The sequence below is a fragment of the Anser anser genome (assembly GCF_964211835.1).
Source record: "Anser anser genome assembly, chromosome: 17".
Lineage (NCBI taxonomy): Eukaryota > Metazoa > Chordata > Aves > Anseriformes > Anatidae > Anser > Anser anser.
This window is the reverse complement of record NC_139738.1, coordinates 7958869-7979418: the sequence shown is the minus strand read 5'-3', so window position 1 is coordinate 7979418 and position 20550 is coordinate 7958869. Positions and strand designations below refer to the sequence as shown.

The following is a 20550-nucleotide window of genomic DNA, read 5'->3' as shown; positions in this document are numbered from 1 at the left end:
AAGTACGGCACTGCTTTGGGCTTTGCTGTGGTGTCTGCACACGTGCTGCATGTGTGAAAGGGTTTGCTTTCAGAGAGAAAGCAACGAGGCCTCTTGGCTTGCCAGGGTGCACAAGCCAGCACCCTTCTCTGAAGTATCGCATAGCACTTTTTTGTATCACAGTCCTGTGTAGCTGTCCTTCCTCTTCCCAAACAACCCTCAAATCCCCTGCCACGCATGACCAGCCCATTGGTAGCACCCCAGGTAAGTTGGAGACAGCAGAAGGAACCTAGCAGTAAAAATCATGGGAAGAAGCTCTTCTGTCCCCAGAGGCTGGGAATAAGCAGCATGCATGTTTCACTGCATACTGTACCCCTTGTCTTGTACTCCTGTCCCTCCCTTGGCAGAACATGTCTTGGTGCCAAGGCACCTCCTAACCGATTGGGCAAGGGGTGTCAAAAGATTTGACTACACTCCCCAACCCAGCTGGTGAATGGAAGCTTGGTGCTCAAGAGGGGTTTGGAGTAGAGATCCAGGAGATCTTGGAGCTAGGTTTTGGCTTTGGCCTCGTCACAAGCCATTCTGTGTGTCCAGGCAGTAGCTGTGATCTGTGCCTCAGTTTCCCCACGTGGAGAGGGGTTTGGTGCTGGTGTAGAAATGTAGTTCCTCATTGTGGGACCAGGGAGGTGGATGTGTGAGAACCCCAGGGAGAAGGCAGTGCTGCTGGTACTCCAGTAGGGAGCGGGTTGGGGGTCCAGTGCCTGTCTTTGTTTGAGCAGCCCCTTTCATCTCTGTGGTGTTCTGATCCCATTTAACTTCATTAACCATTTCACTGCTCGTCATTTCAACAGGAGCATCTCACTTCCCTGGGAATGTAGGTGGAGTTGGGGAATTTAGCATCAGAGGACAAGCTTTGCCCTTTAATCAGACCCCTGGCTTTGCAAACATTAATGAGTCAAACATCACGGTATCTGTGGGAGGTAAGTGTGAAGTGGGGAAACTGAGGCACAGAGCACTTAAATTGCTTCCCAAAGGGGATCCCTGGCTAAGAACACAAGCCCTGTGACACCCACCGTTTCTTTGTTTTAGCTTTCCAGCAGCTCTCCTACTGGGGCCTTCATCCTTTGCTGGTCGCATCCTAGCTCCTGCAATGTAAACATCCAGCAGTAACAACTGCTAGTGCAGCTGGTTTCCATTTGCATTTGTGTTCCCCAACTATGTTCTCATGCGTTTCAGATACCAGTGGAAGATTTTTTTTTGTTTCTTTCCCTTCCCATCTCCCTCCCCAAATCCCTTTTACACTCTCCCCTGTCCCCCTCCCTCCCCACTACTTGTATTTCTAATCCTGAGTTTTATCCCTCGTTTTTGTAGATTATGATTTTGGAGATGTCTTTCCAGCAATGCAGTCCATGCCCAGCAGAGACTGGGAAGGTGGGACATACTCATGTGTTAAAACATTTTGTTTTTCTCTCTGCATTGCTGCCACCTGAAGCTTGCTGCATGCTCCCCTCTTCACTTCTTTAACAAACACACCACATCTCAGTGGAATTCAGTAGCAGCAGAAAGTAGTAGAAAAGATCCTTCAAGGGGGGCAATTGTGTTTCATCTCCTGTGAGACCACGTGCAGAGCTTTCCCCAGCTCCTCAGGTATCCAGACATGTTCACCTGGCCGTATGTCCTGGAGCAGAGGGGTGTTTTCCTGCCTCTGACTATGCCTCTGTGTCTTCTAGATGTCTTTTGCCCTTGCGCTCTGCGCAGCAGACGTGAGGCTGAAGTTTCAAGTGTAGTGCTCTGGCTGCTCGGTGCGTTATGGCCTGTGTTGGTAGAGGAGCCTTACACCACATTACAAAAGCAAAGTTGCAAAATCGCCCCTGCTGTGAAGCTGGCATGCAGAGATCAGCGGCCATCTAAAATGTGTGACAGTGCCAGCTGATCTGACACCAGATTGTCTCTTTGGGGTAAAGCACACAAGATGCTCATTGAAAAACTGATCCACATTCGTTGATTTCCTGAACATCCTGGAAAACAGATAAAACTAATCCTGTCTGCTTTATTTTTGGGTCTTGTGTGGAGACTAATCTGGGAGGTTTTGTTTTCCTTGGACCTATGCCCTGTGTCACAACATCTCTCTTGAAGCCATAACACGCATTACATGGCTGGGCTCAGTTTGGGTCACTACTTTTTTTTTTTCTTTTTTTTTTTCTCCTTTTTTAATACTTTTTAAGCCAATTTGTCAGCTATTTATGGCCTTCATGGTCAAGACCATACGCCCATTTTAGAGGAGTTTGTTCGCCTTGCTCCACATGCAGTCCACAGACCCCCTGTGTATCCTTTATGCTTCACAGGAGTAGGAAATCTCTCTGCTTTACCCCTGGAGGAAATACACTCACACTCCGTCCTTTGTAACTAAAAGCTGCAGCCACAATTACTTTGGCCAGTGCTACCTGAATATTTGGGAATACTCTGCCTGAATTCCATGTGGATGGCTCTTGGGCTCTAACACGCTCCCTCTCACCTTTCTTACCCCACGTATAGAGATGCTCACTTTTGTCACTGTGGCACAGCGTGAGCAGCCAGCTGTACTTTCTGTGCTGTGATCACAGCTGATGACCCCAAAGCTTGGGGGGATCTGATTTCTCCTCCACCACAGCTCTCCCAGTCTGTCTGGGATGAAGCATCTGGGCACGTTGCCTTCAGCTTCTCCTCCCTGCAGCAGGGACAAGGACTGGTGAGCTCCTCCAAATCCAGTTTCTCTGTTCAAGCAGAGTTTTGAGTGGCAGAAGTGGGCTTGGGTTGTCTCTGAGCACCTGGGCAGGTCACAGTGGTCATTGCTGGTCCAATGTGTCCCTGACACCTGAGCATACATCTAAAGGGGACAAACCGTGTTTCCAAACGCAATACCCAATAAGCGACCTAACTGTGGGTGCTGTGTGCAGGCCGGGAGCCACCAGGGGACATTGGACACATCCCTCTAGCTTTTGGAGGTGCATGCAGCTCTGTACGCAGGTCCTGGTTGCAAAGTGGTGCCAGTGCAATCTGCCACTGCTCCAGGCTCAGGGCTGTTGAGGCCAAGCAGACCTCAGCCACAGCTAACTTGGCATCTTAACCCCCGAGGTGAGCTTCCTGCTGCGCTCCTTGCCATTTATACACAGAGCAGGGGGTTGAGAAAGTTTGACCCATTCCCTGTTTCCAGCAGATGCATTTGTAGCAAAACTGTCTTTTGGACAAACATTTTCGTTTTTTTTTTCTTTTGTCTTAACAGAACCAACAATGTTTAGGCAAAGTGCCGTTCTTACAGGCTAGAAGATGAAGGGGCTGAATAGCTTCTTAATGTTTTTTATTTTTCCCTCTCTTTCAATGTGGCCATTAAAAAATTGACCTCGTTTGCTTCCTTTTATACGGTTTACACACTCCGTACTGCAGGGCAGGCATTTCAGCAGGAACAAAGCAGCATTTTGATATTGGCCCTCCCAAAACTGCTTTTATTAGATGTTATTTTTACTAGAGGCTTCATTTCCTAACTCAGAACCTACACCCCCTGAATCAGTCTCCTGGGGTTTTCATTCAGAAGGGGTTTCCCTGCCTACCATGAGGTTTCTAGTTGTTTTAGGGAGTGAACGGTGTTGGGGAGGAGAAGGGCATGGTCACCTTCCTCTAACCCTGACTTTGTGGATGATAATGCTGAGCATGACTGCTGTAGCCCTTCTCTGCTGCTTCTTTTACTTCTGAAGACTAACATGGGCCAGGCTGGTTGTGCTACAACCTGTCTCTGCAGCCTGCTGTCCTTGGGAATGCTGTGTTCCCTTCTCCGTGCTCCAGTCCCCGTGTCGTGCAAGCAGAGGAAAGCAGCCAGCTCCGTCAGGCGTGCCGTAGGGACCATTGCTTCACGGGCTGGCTCCGTGTCTGCCCTTACAGCTGAGCAAGCATCTTCCTGGGACCCAGTTGCAGGGAAGAAGGCGGTGCTGAGCACTGTGGGGAACCCTGTCTGCCAGGCCGAGCCTGCTATCCCAGCCCTGGGGAACTTCTGATGAACAAGGAGGGGGTTCTGACAGTACCTGTGCAGCCATTTGGTGTAACGTGCTGCTGATCTCCATGCCTCCACTCAAGGTGGAGGTGCCCGTGACCATTGGGATGGGAACATTGCTCCCCGTGCTTGTTAGCAGAGCTAAGGAGTCATGGCAGCTTGACCACACAAGCCCAATACCACGGTAGGTGCAGTTATTTCCACCTAACTTCCCCTGGGCACTTTAGCTGCTGTCATCTTGCAAAGGAGTGCCATGGCCCCAAGACCCATTGGTTCTTTCCTGGGGATGCTTACTCTAATTCCTGATCCAGGTGCAGGCTCCTGAGTGACCGAGCTGTTATTTCCAAGCATTTTCTAAATTGCAGCGGTTATAAAACACAGAGCGATGTTGGGTTGTACCCTGGCCTCTGTCCTGCCTCGCAAGGAGCCTGCTGTCTGCAGCAATCTCTGAAGTGCTAAGCGGGGCCAGCGGTGCTCTGCTGGTGCTGGGGATGGTGCCTCTGGGAGCAGCGGGGAGACTACTTGGTGCCGAGAGACCCCAGCACGCAGCTTTGCTTTATGTCGTGTGATCCAGCTCTTACAGGGTGCCCAGGCTGATGCTAATCCTACTTTTCCCTTCTTGTCTTTGCAGATGGAGATCTCACAGACACGCTCAGCTGCCCACGCTCTACTGCCTCAGAGGCAAATGGCAGCAAGGCCTCCGTGAAAAGCCCAACGCAGCGCTATAACCCCTTCAACGAGGAGAAAGCCGACACGCTGTCCTCCACTGAGACCACCCCAGTGCACACGGCTTCCCAGGAGAAGGCAGAAGCTACCCCTGAAGGAACAGACCAGTCCGAGAGCTGCACAGAGCTGGAGGTCATCAGGTGGGGACAGAGCTGCCTGGCCTAGAAACACACCTTCCAGTGTCATCTGTCACTAGGGACTGGTGATGTGTCACCCCTTCTAGCCCAGCAGAGGCAGTATCTGTTGTGCAGCTTTCATAAAATCAGGAGGCAGTGTGGGTTTTTTTGTTTTGTTTCGTTTTTTAATTCTAGACGCCAGGTGGTCCTCTGTAAGTGTTAACAGACCTGGTTCCTTGGGGCCGTAGAGCTGCAGACTGCCTCAGCATAAACACCTTTGCCCAACAGTCTGTATTAGAGAGCTGAAAGGACTCTGCGGGCTTTTATTGTAAGCTTTCTCCAGTGGGTGGCAGGTTTGCAGTAACTCTGGGTCTTAGATCTTCCTTCCTTCCTCTTGTTTGTCAATAAGCTGTGGCTAAACCTGTTGAGGGAGATGTGTCCACAGACCTGTTGGCCTGTGTTTGACTCCTTGCGGAGGAGAGCCTTAGGGGTCCCTCAGAGCCCTTAAACCCAGACAATGAGTACAAGGCTCTGTCTGCTTATGCCTGGGGATGGAGGCACCCCCAAACCAGCTCAGCAGGCCTGTGCTTTGTTCTCATGCCTGTTTTTCCTGGGAGGTGCAGAGCAGACATCTGTGAGATGAGTTACATTGCACCCTGTGCTCCAGCAGACGTGTGGGAAGGGGAGCCACACCGTGCTTGCTTCCCAAACAAGAAGGCCACAGCGCGAAGTGACCTGGCAGCAGCTTGGTGCTGTGGAAGGCCTGAGTATTTCCCGGTGTGCCATTCGTTTAGAGCGGGCTGCAGGCTGCATCTCCCTCTTCTGGCAGCTGGGGACACGGCATTCCCACGTCCTCTTCTTTCTCCAGAACCCTTCTCCCTCCCCAGTGTCCTGTTCTCAGTGATTTCTCCGACACCAGTTCAGCTCCGCATCCACTTGTGATGCCTTTTGCAGCTAAAGGAAACCCAAGATGCATCCAGCAAGGGAATGCCTCTCTTCTGTCTTTAAATAGGTGGGAAACTGTCTCCATGCCTTGTGGTGTGTCTGCCTTTCTTGTGACGGCTGGCATGGAGACTGAGGCAGTGGGGCTCTGTGTGGCCGCACACTGAGCAATGTTCTTGATATGAAAGTTTCTCTGTAATAGGGAAAATTGCAGAGGAAGATTGTTGAAAAAGGGTAGGACCCTGGACCACTACCTGTGTTTTGCACAGTCTAGGCAGGCAAAGACAAGTGATATTTGTGCTGGTCTTTCACCATGCAGGTTAGCCAAGAAAAAGAAAACAGGCAAGAAGAAGAAAGCAAAGCCAGAGGAGCCAGCGAACACACCTGTGCCCACAGTGCCCAAGACCAGCACGCAGCAGGCCAGTGGAGACAGCGGCGTGAACGGGCTGAGCGACAGAGAAGACTCGCAGAGGGATGACGGTCCTGCTGCCCCGGCTGGAGAGCCAAGCCCGGGCGGGCAGGAGGAGGGTCGCGAGCGCTCTGCCCTCAGCCAGCTGGCTTTGCGCATCCCTGAGATGAAGGACACGTCCATGGAGAGCGTGGGGCAGCCGCTGAGCAAGGTGATGGACAGGCTCAATGGGCAGCTGGACCCGGGCGGCTGGAACGCCCCCCTCGAGCCCCCCGGGCAGTCCTTTCGGACTGGCACGCCAGGGGAGACCCCAGATGGATCGTCCTCTGGCGACTTTAGTGAGGGGATTTCAGCCCCCATGGACTTCTACCGCTTTACCGTCGAGAGTCCAAACGCTGCTGCACCAGGTGGTGGCCACCATGACACTCCAGGGCCTGGCCAACCGCCACATGTTTCTGGTAGCCCTGAGGCTCCTGAAAAAGAAGAAAGCGGAGAGGAAGAAGCAGTTGGGGCAGTAGAAGAGTCTGGAGGGGTGAGCGTTGAACCCCAAAGTGCTCGTACGGCCCCCACCAATCCTGAGGCTGTCCGTGAGCAGAAGAAGGAGCAGCCCAGCCCTTCTCTGAGCAGCGCCGAGGACTCTGGGGTGGAGGAAGGTCAGGGCAGCCCTTCAGAGCTGACTCACCCTTCAGAGTTCAGGTGAGGCTGGGTTTGCTCAGCTCAGTGTACAGAGTCCACGCGAGCACAGAGAGCATCTTCCAAACATAAACAACTGCTGGTGCTCAAGCAGGTGCTTTTCCCTTTGTCCTCTGTTTAGGAGGGCAAAACCCATCTTTTTCCAGGATAAAGATGATGCTTAAGGGGTCACGAGGTGATGGTCTTGGCCTTAGGGGCCAACAGGTGCCCTAATAATGCACAAGTTCACTAAGGAAGGGGATTTGCCCTTCCTGGACCTGCCCAGCCCCACATCTGTGTCCATCCTTCAGCCTCTTCTGTCTCTCTTCACAGGGTGGATAACAACCATCTGCTCCTGCTGATGATCCACGTCTTTCGGGAGAATGAGGAACAGTTGTTCAGGGTAAGGTGGGCACAACCTGGGGGGGCACCCTGATCGATCTCCTGCAGAGGGCCTGCTCTGCCCGTGTTAGCTGTGTACCGAGAACTCCTCTCTCCACACAGATGATCCGAATGAGCACCGGGCACATGGAGGGGAACCTGCAGCTGATCTATGTCCTGCTGACAGATTGCTATGTGTACCTGATCCGGAAAGGTATCCCATTGGACTCTACTTACTGGGGCTGCTACAGCAGCCTGCAGGACTCTCAGTTTAGCAGGGACGTAACCCCTGGGAAGCCTGGGAGTGAGGGCTGGAGGGAGCGAGGCTCACTTGCCTCATTCATGGCTTGCTCAGTGGTTAGGGCTTCATAACATCTGTTTAACATCTTTGTCAGTGACATTGACAGTGGGATAGCATGCACCCACAGCAGGTTTTCTGATGGCACCAAGTTGTGTGGTGCAGTCCACACGCTGGAGGGAAGGGATGTCATCCAGAGGGACCTGGGCAGGCCTGAGAGGTTGGCCTGTGCAAGCCTCATGAGGTTCAACAAGGCCAAGCACAAGGTCCTGCATCTGGGCTGGGGCACTCCCAAGCACAAATACAGGCTGTGCAGAGAATGGATTGAGAGCTGAATGGATTGGGGGTGGTGGCTGACAAGAACTTCGATGGGAGCCAGCAATGTGCACGTGCAGCCCAGAAAGCCAACCGTACCCTGGGCTCCATCAAAAGCAGCACGGCCAGCAGGGCGAGGGAGGGGATTGTCCCCCTCTGCTCTGCTCTCGTGAGACCCCACCTGGAGCACTGTGTTCAGCTCTGGGGCCCCCAGCACAGGAAGGACATGGATGTGTTAGAGTGAGTCCAGAGGAGGCCATAAAGATGATCAAGGAGCTGGAGCACCTCTCCTGTGAGGACAGGCTGAGGGAGCTGGGGTTCAGCATGGAGAAGACCTTACAGTGGTCCTGCCAGTACCGAAAGGGGGCTACAGGAAAGCTGGGGAGGAACTCTGTCGAGGGGGTGGGGTGATAGGACAAGGGGTAATTTAGATCAGATATAAGGAAGAAATTTTGTACTATGAAGGTGGTGGGGCACTGGCACAGGCTGCCCAGAGAAGCTGTGGATGCCCCATCCCTGGAAGTGTTCAAAGCCAGGTTGGATGGGGCTTTGTGCAACCTGATCTAGTGGGAGGTGGCACGGAGGGTTGGAATTAGATGATCTTTAAGGTCCCTTCCGACCCAAACCATTCTATAACTCATCAGTCCTTGCCGGTTCCCTCATGTCCCCAGGAGCAGTGGCAGTAACAGCAAGGAGCTCTGGTTGACAGGAAGCCCTGGGACGCGTGCCCTGCAGCTCTGTGCTGCTGGGGACGTGGCTGGGCTTGCAGGTCCATTGCTGCTGCTGTGCAGTGGCCTGGATGCAGGCAGCGCAGGGCTCCTTTGCCCCCGTTCATGCAGCTCTTTGTCTCTGTGCCAGGGGCAGCGGAGAAGCCGTACATGGTGGAGGAGGCCGTTTCCTACAACGAGCTGGACTACATTTCTGTGAGTGCTGGGGGGGAGCAGGGGGAGAGCAGAGGGTCAGTGCCCACCTCTCTGGCTGTAGAGATGTCAGCAGCAACATGGTAGGGTGTTTCTGTGGGGCTCTCTGTCCATGGGGAGTGTTTTGGCCAGTGAGTTCTTGAGATGTGGAGAGTTAGAAGTGCTCCCCCCTCACATGCCACCTCTGTGGATGCCCAGCTTGTTTGTGTCTCTGCATGGGCAGCAGAGCAGCTGCTGACCTTCTTCCCTGGGGGCCAGGATGCCAGGTTCAGCCCTGCTTCGCTACCCTTTGTCCTCCGTCTCGCTTCCTTAACCGGTCGTATGTGGCGCAGGTTGGGCTGGATCAGCAGACGGTGACTCTGGTGTGCACCAATCGGAGGAAGCAGTTCCTGCTCGACACCGCGGACGTGGCTCTCACAGAGTAAGCGGGTACCACGCGGCGAGCCGTGACGCTTTCCTCCTAGGGTGTGGGAGCACAAGAGACTCCTATGACAGCCCCCTCACAACAAACGTCCTACAACCAGTGGGGATTTGGGGCTTGGTTTGGTGCCAGTAGCCTTTCTTCACCTTACTGGTTGAGGGAGGTGACTTGCATGGTCGTACTGAGGTCTGGGTTGGAGATGGGCGTCCGTCTCCCAGCTGTCTCACCCATCTTCCCGAAGCTCAGACTTTGCAGCCACTGTTGCCTTTGGTCTGTAGGCTGATTTCCAGACCCTTTGATCTGGAAGACCAGAGCCCCACATGAAAGGAGAGCCACTTTGGCATCAGAGCATGTGAAGTAGATGAGGGGCTATCTGCCCTGGCCTCATCAGGCATCTGTCTCCCTCTCAGGTTCTTTCTGGTCTCCTTGAAGTCAGCCATGATCAAGGGGTGCCGGGAGCCCCCCTACCCCAGTATCCTCACTGATGCCACCATGGAGAAACTGGCACTTGCAAAATTCGTGGCCCAGGAGTCCAAGTGCGAGGTGAGTTTGGCTGTCACGGTTGTCACCAAACATGGTGGAATGTCACGCTAAACACCCTCCTGTTCACATCTCTGCCCATCTCTCGCAGGCCTGCGATGTGGTGGTGCGTTTCTACGGCCTCGTTCACTGGGAGGACCCCATGGACGAGGCGCTGGGACCCTCTGCCAATAGCTACACCTCTGCCGAAAACACGGTCACGAAGGATGGCATCCTGCACTACAAGGCAGGCACCTCGTACCTGGGCAAAGAGCAGTGGAAGACCTGCTTCGTGGTGCTCAGGTGGGTGCTGAGGCCATGGGTGGAGGCTGGAGTTGGTTGGGGCTCATTGGAGAAGGCATTAGACCACTTTTATTTTGCTGCAAGCTCCTGCTGCCCAGGAGCAGCTTGGGAGGAGGAGAGAGCCCATCTCATCACTTGGGAGGCTGAGATAAAGCCCCCCATTGTGGCTGCTGCCAGCAGGAACACAACCCCGTGGGGCTGTGTGTGCAGAGGGCTAGGCAGGAGTGGCTGTGGGACCAGCAGAGCTGAGCGGCCTCCAGTGACCATCTCATCTTTCCAAATGGCAGCAACGGGATCTTGTACCAGTACCCCGACCGCACCGACGTCACGCCTTTGCTCTCCATCAACATGGGGTAAGTAGCTGGTGGGTTGTAGTGCCCAGGCTCGGCAGGGCTCCTCAGGATCTGGGATCAGTAGCTCCTTGGGATGTTCAGGGAGGTGCTTTGGGGCAGGGGGTGATATACGCCATGCCGCAGGATGTTTGCATGTCAGTGGCTGGGTAGCAGGGCTCCCTGCTCGCTCCTGGATGCACACAGATTCCTGTTTGGATTGGGTTTGGTGCATGCAGCTGGAGATGGGCTCGTTTCCTCCTGCTTTTTATGTGCTACGCTGCCTGTGTGCTGGGGAACTGGCCTCTGAAGGGCTGACATCCTCCTCCAAGAGCCACGCTGGGACACCTGCACCAAACTCAGCTCTGACTCTACTACGATGCGTAGAGATGGAGGCCATCCTTGGAGCAACCACAAGGGATGTGGCAGATGGGAAAGCAGCCCCTGTGGAGAACGGGGGTGGTAGACAGCACCGGGAGGGCGGACGGAGGCAGGGGCTGCTGTTAGGATAGTGCTGGCTGGTCCGTTCTGCTGATCTCTGTCCTCTCTCCCAGCGGTGAGCAGTGTGGGGGATGCCGGCGCTCCAACACCACCGACCGGCCCCACTCCTTCCAGGTGATCCTGACAGACCGGCCCTCCCTGGAGCTGAGCGCCGACAACGAGGAGGACATGGCAGACTGGATGCAGTACTTCTGCCAGGCTGTCTCCAAAGGGGTGAGCCGGGGATTGGCTGCAGGCATGGGCAAGTGGACCCCTCCTTCACCCTGAGCACCTTTGGGCCCAGCCTCCGTGGCCCTTCCCTTCACAGGGAATCCTGTTCCCCAGGATGGCAAAGCTCAGCCTGAGCACAGCCAGGGTGGAGATGCGGAAGGGATCAGGGAGTGATGTTTTGGGGTCCAGAGGAGGCGGTTTTCTCCTGAGCCAGGAGGGCTTTCCCTCACCAGAGGCACGGGGCCCCTTCCTGCCAGGTTTTACCTCCCCTTCCCCACCCTGTGCAGGTGATCCCCCAGGGTGTTGCCCCTACACCTTGCGTCCCCTGCTGCCTTGTGCTGACGGACCAGAAGGCCTTCACGTGCCACGAGGACTGCCAGACAAGCTTCTTCCGCTCACTGGGCACCATGGAGCTGACGGACATCACTGCCATCTCCACGGAGGCTGGCAAGGAGTACTGTATCCTGGTGAGTGCGGTGCTCAGGGGCTGGCCCTGCGCTGGGCTCGGACCGTGGTAGTAACGCCTGGTTTCTCTCTCGGTGTTCAGGAGTTTGCTCAGGACCGCAAGCAGTTCCTGCCCCCCTGGGTGCTCTATTTTAGTTGCACTACAGAACTGGAGAGGTTCCTCTCAGCACTGAACGCTGCGTGGAGGAACATCTACCAGGTGAGTGTGCGAGGCTGTCACACCCTTCCTACAGCAGCAGGGCAAGTGGGGCCCGTGTGCTCTGAGGAAGGTGTGGGTGAACTTTTCCCAGCCTGTAGGCAGAGCAAACCCAGCCTTCCTGCGAGGGACAGGAGAGCCACAAAGCTGTGTCTGTATGACCATGGGATGTGGGATTCAGAGCAGGGGAAATGTTGGAGGCCCCGAACAAGTCAGGCCATAAGCATCCAGCACTGACAAAGGAAGTGGGAAAGAAGCTGGGTCGGCCCTGTCCCCCTCTGTCACCAGCATTCATGACACGGATGCCTTTATGTCTGTTTTTGAGGCGGCTTTGTAATGAGGGGGAAGAGGTTTAGTTTATCCCTGCCTGACTGCTCCGCACCTTTCAGGTCGACCTCCTGCACAAGGCCATTCTGGATGCCACTGTCAAGAAGAAGTGCGAGGACGCTCAGAGCCTCATCAACAGCGCCTGGCAGCGCAGCGACAGCCTGTGCCGCGGACGAGCGGAGCGGGACCCCTGGTGTTAGCCCTGGCAGGGGCAGGACAGCTGGTGGGACGCCCTGAGGCGCTTTCAGAGAGCGGGCACAGCACGGAGCCTGTAACCATCTGCCCTGTGGCCAACTGGCACCCCAAACCCTCCCGCCATCGCTCAGTCCCCACCAACAACATGCCTGCGGGTGAGGATCCTGCACCCCATCCCCGCCATGCTCTGCCCTGAGCCGGGGACGTGCAGCACGTTGGCAGTGCCGCCGCGGGGAGAGGCACGTGGTGACCAGACACTTCGCCATGCTGGAGCCGAGGCCAAGCTTGGCCTCTTTCCCTGTGCAGCCTGCACCCTGCTCGTCATCCGTCTGCCACGGGGCAAAATAATTTGCCTTTCAAGGAATACCGTACTGGTAGGGAGGGCAGGGTGGGAGCGGGGTGGGCTGGGGTTGGGCACCCACCTGTCGCAGCAGGAGTGACAGTCAGCACGGCTTTGTTCATTTTAGAACAGGGTAGGTGGCGGACGTGGCGAGACGGGAACACTAAATCACTACCGTGCATGTTTTCTCCTTGCTAATACAATCACCACGTACGGCACCGCTTCGTCTCCTCCTTCCCGGCCCACCTCCGGGCATGGGAACATCTCACCTGGAGCTGGTGCATCCAGACATCACTGAGCTGAGGTTGAGAGCTGAGGTGGCGGGCAGGGAACGATGGGAAAAAGGAAGAGGGAATGGGGCCAAAAATTTGGCTTTGAATATTGTGGCTGTTTACGAGCAGTACGGTTTTAGGAGATGGCAGAAGCTGGCTCAAGGCTTGGACATGTACTTGGACAAAACCCAGCCGGCCCCATGTGCCGGGGGAGAGAAGGGATCGAGTCCCGTGTTCTTCAAATGTCCTAAGGGCTGCTGTTGTCGTGCCTGGGGCTCTTGGCTCGCTTCATCCACCACCAGTGCATGAGAGGGAGCAGAGGCAGCAGCCCTGTGCTGGACCCATCCCCCTGCCCTCTGCAGCGAGCCCCTTGGGGCACCGTTTGAGCTTTTAAACAATAATACAGAGATCTCATGTAATATATGTTCACAAAGCCTTTTTCTGGGAGGAAACGTATGTGACTGAATGTATATGTATATACATCTGCTTCCTTTCCCCCTCCCCAAATAAATGTTCATTGGTAACTCGGACCTGGCCGTGCGCCCTGTGGCTGCCTCGGGTCCCCTCGCCGGGCGCTGCCGTTCCTCCGCGGGGCGATTTCTGAGCCGGCTCCGGAGCCAAAGGAGGCTCCGGAGCCAAAGGAGGGAGCCGGAGGCGCTGCGGCAGGGGAGGAGGAGGAGGAGGAGGATGGCGAGGAAGGGGCCGAGCCCCCAGCGGCTTTAACCGTGCGCCGAGGGACGATCTCGAGCGGTCGCCGGCGGTCCCGCAGCTCCGGGCTCGGAGCGGTTCCCAGCCCAGCCGAGGAACGAGCAGCGCCGGCGCCGCCTCTCCCAGCCCGTAAGCACCTCGGGGCTGTGCGGCTTCACCCCCCTTCCCCATCGCCCCTCCTCGCCCCTGCGGATCTCACCGGGGCTGGGGAGGGATTTAGGGGACGGGGCTGCCGCGCTGGGCAAGCTCCTTGGTTTTTCACCCCCCCCCCGCCCCCATAACCCCCTCGTTGGCCGAAAGGTGAAACCCAGGCACGGCAGCCCCAGGTACAATCAGGGAGATGGGGGGGACGCGCCCAGTGTCCCCTGCAGCCTTTTAGCCCCAAAAGCTCCGATTTCAGGTCCCGGCAGCAGGAGGGGGGGCGAAGCCCCCGAGCCCCCGCCGCGGTCACCAGCGGGGCCGTCCTGGTGCCACCCCCGGTGCCCGGCCGGCCGGGGGGGGGAGGGGGGGCGAGGGGCCGCCCCCGGAGCCCCCCCATCCCGGGCCTTACTTTGAATTCCCCGGCGCTTTGGGCTGTTTTTTTTTTTTTTTCCTCCCATTTGCGCCGCGTCACGCGGGGGGGGCGGGCACCCAGCGGGGATCTGGCACCCCCCCCGCTGACCTCTGCCCTATATCCCGTCCCCAAATCGGGGGGCGGCAGCGGGTTGGGGGGGGGGGGGGGCTCGCCCAGGGGCGGCGCTCGGGGCCCCCCCCGTGGCCGCAGGGCGAGGAAGGTGGAGCCTGGCGCCGTCCCCGCGGCGGGCAGGTGCTGCATGGCGGCGGGCACCGGCACCCTCGCCCCCTTCCCCGCCGCCCTGCCCGAATTCCCCTGTCCCCCCCAGAGCAGAGCCCCGAGCCCCCAGGGCTCCCCGGCCGGGGGGGTTCCGCCGGCGGCCGACCTGGTGCTGGGGGCCGCGGCCGGCTGCATGGCCTGCGTGCTCACCAACCCGCTGGAGGTGGTCAAGACGCGGCTGCAGCTGCAGGGCGAGCTGCGCGCCCCCGGCACCTACCCCCGGCCCTACCGGGGCGTGCTGCGGGCGGCGGGGGCCGTCTGCAGGGCCGACGGGCTGCGGGGGCTGCAGAAGGGCCTGGCCGCCGGCCTCCTCTACCAGGGGCTGATGAACGGCGTCCGCTTCTACTGCTACTCCTGCGCCTTGGCCGCCGGCTGGACCGGGTGGCCCGGTGGCACCGTGGTCGCCGGGGCGGTGGCCGGGGCCGTGGGGGCCTTCGTGGGCAGCCCCGCGTACCTGGTGAGTGCTGCGGGAGGGCGGCAGCGCTGCCCGGGGGGGGTTGGGGGGCTGGGGAGCTGCCCCCAGATCCTCGAGCATCCCAGCTCTGCATGTCCCCTGTCCCTGTCCCGGCTCGGCTTTGTCCCCGAAATGGAGGGGACGCGTTGTCATGCTCAGCTTGCCCCTTGGTTTGTCACCCCCCCCCCCCTTCTGGAAACCCTAGCGCAGAGCCCCCGTTGTAAGGAAAGGAGGGTGTTTTCCCCCTTTTGGGGGGGTCTCCCCGTCTCTTGGGGCACAGAGCGGTCGCGGCTCAAAGGTGACGCCACTGCAGGTACCGACGGGGCCCTTTGCCCTGGGGCGGGAGGGGAAAGCGGGGTTCAAAGTCTGGGGAGGGGGGCACAGCTCTGCGCCCCCCCAACACATCTGGGCACACAACATCTGCTGGAGGGGCTCTGATTGACCCCAAAAGCTGCTTTTTTGGCACTAAAGAGAGATGCTGAAGCCCCGAGAGGGATACCAAGCCCTTCCCGGTGTTTTAGCATAGGGGCAAGGGGGGAGGAGGGGAAATTTGTCACCTGCCGTCACCCGGTGTCACCGTCCCCGCAGGTCAAGACCCACCTCCAGGCCCAGACGCTGGCGGCCGTGGCCGTGGGCCACCAGCACAACCACGAGGTGAGCGGGGTCGGGGTCGGGGGGACACGAGCCGGCGGCACTCCCGCTGTGCGCACACCGGCAGCAGGGAGGTGGCGGGGGGGGGACGTGGATTATTTTGGCCAGCGGCTATTTAAAGCCGCCGTTTGGCAGCTCGACCCACATGGGTGCTATAAATAAACGGCGCGGGCTGCGTGGTGGCACTCGGAAATAATTCACGTGACGTTTGCGGGGTGCAGCGACACCAGGACCAGTGCCACCCGCATGGGCCCCACGGTGGCTTTGTGGGTGAAAGCCAAGGGGGTTTGGGGCCAGCACCTTTCCCTGTTCACCCCAAATTTTGCTTCTTCCCAGAGCATCTCGGGTGCCTTCGAGAGCATCTACAGGCAGCACGGCGTGGTGGGGCTGTGGCGGGGGGTGTCGGGTGCCGTGCCTCGTGTGGCCGTGGGCTCGGCCGCGCAGCTCGCCACCTTCGCCTCCGCCAAGGACTGGGTCTGCCAGCACCAGGTGAGTATCTGGCGATACTGCACCAGTATCCAGCAGGATACTGCACCAGTATCCTGCACCAGTATCCTGCACCAGTATCCAGCACCAGCGAGCATCCGGCACGCGCCGGATCCAGCCCCCGAAATGCCTGGCTTGGCTGACGGCCTCCGCTTCCTGCAGTGGTTCGGGGAGGGCAGCTGGGCCGCAGTGCTGGCGGGGGGCATGGTGAGCGGCGTGGCCGTGGCAGTGACAATGACGCCTTTCGACGTGGTCAGCACCCGCCTCTACAACCAGCCCGTGGACGCCGACGGCACGGTAAGGCCACGCGGGGAATTTGGCTTTTTTCCACCCCGGGATGCGTCCGTCGAGGAGCTGCAGCCACCTCCTCTCTCCGCAGGGCAAGCTGTACCGGGGGTTTTGGGACTGCTTTGTGCAGATCTCCAGCAAGGAGGGGCTGCTGGGCTTGTACAAGGGCATCGGTGCTGTCTACCTCCGCCTCGGCCCCCACACCGTGCTCAGCCTCTTCTTTTGGGACGAGCTCAGGAAGATGGTGCAGCAGCAGCCGCCCCCAGGGCCGTAGGAGTTGGCGGCGGTTAATAAAGGGATTTTTTTTTTTCTGTTTCGGTGGAGCTTCAGGGTCTTTGGGGTGCTGGGGCTGGGGGCTGGGATCTGCTGCGAGGCCTTGTCGGCACATCGGGCTGCAGGATTAGGCTGAGGATTTGGCCAAATGCACCGAGCGGGGCCGGGAGGGATAGCAGCAATGCCAGGGGGGCGAGGAAGGATGCGTGTGCTGCATTTCAAACTTTGCCGCTGCCCAAATTTCCCGTCTGTGGGGGCTGGAGGTGCTGCCCAAGCCTGGCTGCGCCCAGCGTGGCAGCTCCGTCGGCAATGATTTACCAGCCCCGGGGAGCCTCCGCCCGCAGACCTTTGAGCCAGGGCCTGGCTGCGCCGCAGCTGCTCCACGCCGAAAAATGTTCTCCCTGGGGTCCTGGCTGCCGGTGTGGCCCGGGCTGGCGTGGGGCTGGGCTCTGCTGGATGCGCTGCTGCAAGGTGAGAGCCAGCGGGGCGGCACGGGGCCGTGGGGATGGGGGACACGGTGACCCCCCGCTGCTTGTCCCCACAGGGCTGGTTGGTGCCTGTGCTGTCTCGGTGCTCTGCAGCCTCCTGAAGGTTTATCTCTACATCCAGTGTCTGAAGTAAGCTCCCACCCTTCCTCCCCCTGGGATTTGGTTTGGGGCATCTCCTTTTGGGGCATCTCCTTTTGGGGCATCTCCTTTTGGGATCCATTTTTAGGAGCTGCTTTAAGCACCCACGGGTGCTGAAAGGGGACCCAGGGATGCTGGGGGCTGCGCCTTCCTCTCCCTCTCCCCACTGTGGGCGACCCCATCCTGGTGTCCCCCTGCTGTCACCAGCGACCCAGCGAGGCAGGAGCTGAAGGCAGCAATCGGGGCACAGCGGTGGGCGCTGGAGCTGCTGCAGGTGCTGGTGCTGACGGGCGTCTTGGCACTGGTGGGCTCCCGTGTGGCCGCGCTGGTGGTGCTCGAGTTCTCCCTGCGTGCCGTGTCTGCCCTCCTCTCCCTCGGCAAGGTGAGCGGGGCTGGGGAAACTGAGGCACGGCAGGCTGGGAGCCGCACAGCCCCTCAGTGCTCGCAGTGCCCTGCGGCATGGAGGAAGCTGCGCAGCGCCCTGATGCTTTGCAGCCTCCATGGGGAGGATGGGGTTGAGTTTGGGAGGAAACCATGCACCGCTTTGCACTGCTGCAGCTCCTCGCTACTTGCAACAACTGTAGGGAGGAAGGCGATGGGGCATGGAGGAAACCCTGCGTGGCTTTGCAACGGTGCAGCCCCTTGCTGCTCTGCAACTCCCATGGGGGCTGCAGGGGCTGGGCATGGCCCCTCACTGCTTTGCAACACCCGTGGGGAGGGCAGGGGATGCGGCACAGAGGAGAACACACGTGGCTTTGCAGTGGTGAACCCTCCTGCTGCTTTGCAACACCCGTGGGGAGGATGAGGGCTGCAGGCAAGGGGAACGTGGGGGCTGCAGCATGGAGGAACCCATGCGTTGCCTTGCAACAACGCATCCCCTTGCTGCTCACAACACCCACGGGGCATGCAGCTGCGCTTCCTGTTGCTGCTTTGCAACTGCTGCAGGCAGGATGAGGGCTGCAGCGCGGAGAAACCCACACAGGGCTCCGCACCCGCGCCTTCTCTCGTGGCTTTGCAACCTCGGCAGCTCTTGACAGCGCCGTCCCGCTCTCGCAGGGCACCCACAGCAGCCAGCTTCTCCTGCTGTGCCAGTACTCGCTGGGCTGCGGCGTGTCCTGCGGCCTCAGCTTCCTGCTGGAAGGGGCTCCCCACGGGACGAGCAACCTGGCGCTGGCGGCGGGGCTGGCGGGGCTGCTGGCCGTGCACGCCCGGCGCTTGGCGCTCCACACCTGCAGCCTCTACGAGCTGCACAGCCGGCAGCGCTACTGCGGCGTCTGCATGCTGCTCCTCACCGCCGGCCACCGCATCCCCCGGCTGCTGCGCAAAGCCCTGGTCATCACCTTCACCGTGGCCGACCTGGCCGCCGTCTCCCTCATCAACCGCGATTTCCTCTCCACGGCGGAGGCCGTCCGCTTCTGGACGCCGCTCACCATCTGCTACACGCTGCTGGTCATCTACATGCAAGGTGAGAGGCGGGCGGCGCATCGCAGAGATTTGGGGGAACACAGATTTTGGGGACGACCCGATGTTCAGGCCAGTCCCCCATGGGGTTGCTTTGCAATACAGACCTGGAATTGTGGGGATCAGCCAGCCAGGTTGTTCCCCCTTGGGGTGGCTCTGCCACATAGACCCCAAGTTTTGGGGACAACACAACCAGGAGATCATTTGCGTTCCCAAAATTTTGGGGATGACCCAACCAAGGAGGACATTTCCCCATGGGGTGGCTTTGCAGTAGGGACCCTAAGTTCTGGGGACAAGCCGACTGGGAGCTCATCTGGATCCCCCACGTTTTGGAGATGACCCAACTAGGAGGTCATTTGGGTCCCCCATTTTTCTGGGATGACCCAACGAGGAGGATGATTCCCCATGGAGTGGCTTTGCAATAGGGACCCCAAGGAATCTGGGGACAATCCAACTGGGAGGTCATTTGGGTTCCCCAAATTTTGGGGATGACCCAACGGGCACATCATTTTCCCATGGGGTGTCTTTGCAATATGGATCCCAAATTTTGTGGATGGTGCTACCAGGAGTTCATATGGTTCCCTCGAAGATTTTGGGAACATACCAACCAGGAGGTCATTTGGGTCCCCCCCAAATTTTGGAAACAAACCAACTGGGAGGTCATTTCCCATGGGATGCCTTTGCAATATGGACCCCATATTTGGGGGGTGACTCAACCAGGGACCTCCTTGGGTCCCCCAAGTTTTGGGGACAACCCAAAGTTGGATGAACTTCCTGCTGTGCCTGGTTGTGGACAAGGCCACCCTGACACCGTGTCCCCGCAGAGGAGCAGCGACCGAGCGCAGGCGGGCAGGCGGTCTACCAGACGGTGCTGGTGCGCATGGGCGGCCTCTTCATCCTCCTCCTCACTGTGGGCCGCTGGACAGACATCCTCCACATCCTCCTCTCGCTGCTGGGCGAGCTCTGGTGCCTGCTCCGTGCCGGCGTCCTGCTGGAAGCGTGCCGGCGGCAGGTGAGTGCCCCCGACGCAGCCCCAGCGAGGGGCTGCAGGCAGCCCCGAGGCCACGGTGAGGGGCTGGCGCCTGCCTTTCCTCCTCTCTCCCCTTGGTCTCCCGTAGGATTTCACCCAGCAGGGATCATCCTGAGAAGAAGGTGTAAGTGGGGATGAGAAACACAGGGTGGCTTCACTCAGCTCCCCAAATTCTCCCCACTGCGCTGGAGAGCCCCCGTGGGGACCAAGGGAAGAGGGCTCCTGGAAGGCGCTCGACCCCATCCCGTTGGACACGCGGGGCTGGGGGGACGCTCACACGGCCCCTGTTTTTGGGGGCGACCCCACAAGGCTGTGACGGTGCTGGGGGTTGGCTCCCTCCTCCTGCTCGGAACGTGGGATTCTGATAGATGTCCCTGTCCTCAGGGGGTGCATGGCCATGTCGCCATGGTGTGGGGACCTCCAGGGCTTTATAAAACATGGAAAATAAAGTGGTTTTCTTTTTTTTTTTTTCAGCAAATGCCTGGGCAGAGCAAGCTGGGGGCCCATCGTACTGGGGACAGGCTTGGGGATAGCCCCAGTGGAGGGAAACTGAGGCACAGAGGGGGTGTCCCCACCTCCCTGAGCCATGCCAGGGGGCACCTGGCCCTGCGCGGATGGGGTGCGGGGTTTGGGGAGGGAAGCCCCTGCCCCGGGAGCTGGCACTGGGGGCGCAGCAGCAGAGAGGCTGGGGCTGCACGGGGCATCCTGGGGCTGCGTGGGGCACCCTGGGTGTGTATGGGGCTACACCGGGCATCTGGGAGGTGCATTGGGGGGGTGCATGGGGCATTCGGGGGGGGTGTATGGGGGCATCCTGGGGTACTTGGGGTGGAATGGGACATCCTGGGGGCTCTGTGGGGGCACAGGAGGCATTCTGGAGCTGT

General features: G+C 58.7%; 3 protein-coding genes across 7 annotated transcripts in view; all 3 read left to right on the top strand.

Annotated features, from left to right (window-relative positions):
• The window catches only part of PLEKHM2 (pleckstrin homology and RUN domain containing M2), a 30928-nt gene extending 17538 nt beyond the window's left edge, over window positions 1-13390 (top strand). Inside the window, exons 7-21 of one of the 4 annotated variants that reach the window (XM_083802915.1) lie at window positions 831-959; window positions 1351-1410; window positions 4635-4869; window positions 6107-6892; window positions 7202-7271; window positions 7373-7463; window positions 8721-8785; window positions 9115-9203; window positions 9614-9746; window positions 9835-10025; window positions 10313-10378; window positions 10909-11068; window positions 11353-11532; window positions 11613-11729; window positions 12116-13390. In XM_083802915.1, coding sequence (XP_083659041.1) covers window positions 831-959; window positions 1351-1410; window positions 4635-4869; window positions 6107-6892; window positions 7202-7271; window positions 7373-7463; window positions 8721-8785; window positions 9115-9203; window positions 9614-9746; window positions 9835-10025; window positions 10313-10378; window positions 10909-11068; window positions 11353-11532; window positions 11613-11729; window positions 12116-12253 — 2510 coding nt within the window. In that variant the 3' untranslated portion in view covers window positions 12254-13390. The remainder of the gene's footprint in view (window positions 1-830; window positions 960-1350; window positions 1411-4634; window positions 4870-6106; window positions 6893-7201; window positions 7272-7372; window positions 7464-8720; window positions 8786-9114; window positions 9204-9613; window positions 9747-9834; window positions 10026-10312; window positions 10379-10908; window positions 11069-11352; window positions 11533-11612; window positions 11730-12115) is intronic. The other 3 variants (XM_083802917.1, XM_083802916.1, XM_083802918.1) reach the window with 3 other exon arrangements.
• Window positions 13391-14285: 895 nt separating this feature from the next.
• On the top strand, window positions 14286-16592 carry SLC25A34 (solute carrier family 25 member 34). 2 transcript variants are annotated; one of them, XM_083802922.1, is made up of 5 exons: window positions 14286-14857; window positions 15443-15508; window positions 15842-15994; window positions 16070-16288; window positions 16371-16592. In XM_083802922.1, exons 1-5 carry the CDS (start codon window positions 14381-14383, stop codon window positions 16551-16553), a joined length of 1098 nt encoding a protein of 365 aa, XP_083659048.1. In that variant the 5' UTR covers window positions 14286-14380; the 3' UTR covers window positions 16554-16592. The 2 variants fall into 2 exon arrangements, with proteins under 2 accessions (XP_083659048.1, XP_083659049.1); XM_083802923.1 differs by having other exon boundaries at window positions 14292-14857; window positions 16154-16288.
• A 93-nt stretch (window positions 16593-16685) lies between these two features.
• TMEM82 (transmembrane protein 82) lies at window positions 16686-20132 on the top strand. The gene is made up of 6 exons (XM_083802924.1): window positions 16686-17023; window positions 17097-17169; window positions 17386-17560; window positions 18235-18643; window positions 19464-19651; window positions 19758-20132. Exons 1-6 carry the CDS (start codon window positions 16945-16947, stop codon window positions 19782-19784), a joined length of 951 nt encoding a protein of 316 aa, XP_083659050.1. The 5' UTR covers window positions 16686-16944; the 3' UTR covers window positions 19785-20132.
• The last annotated feature ends 418 nt before the right edge of the window (window positions 20133-20550 follow it).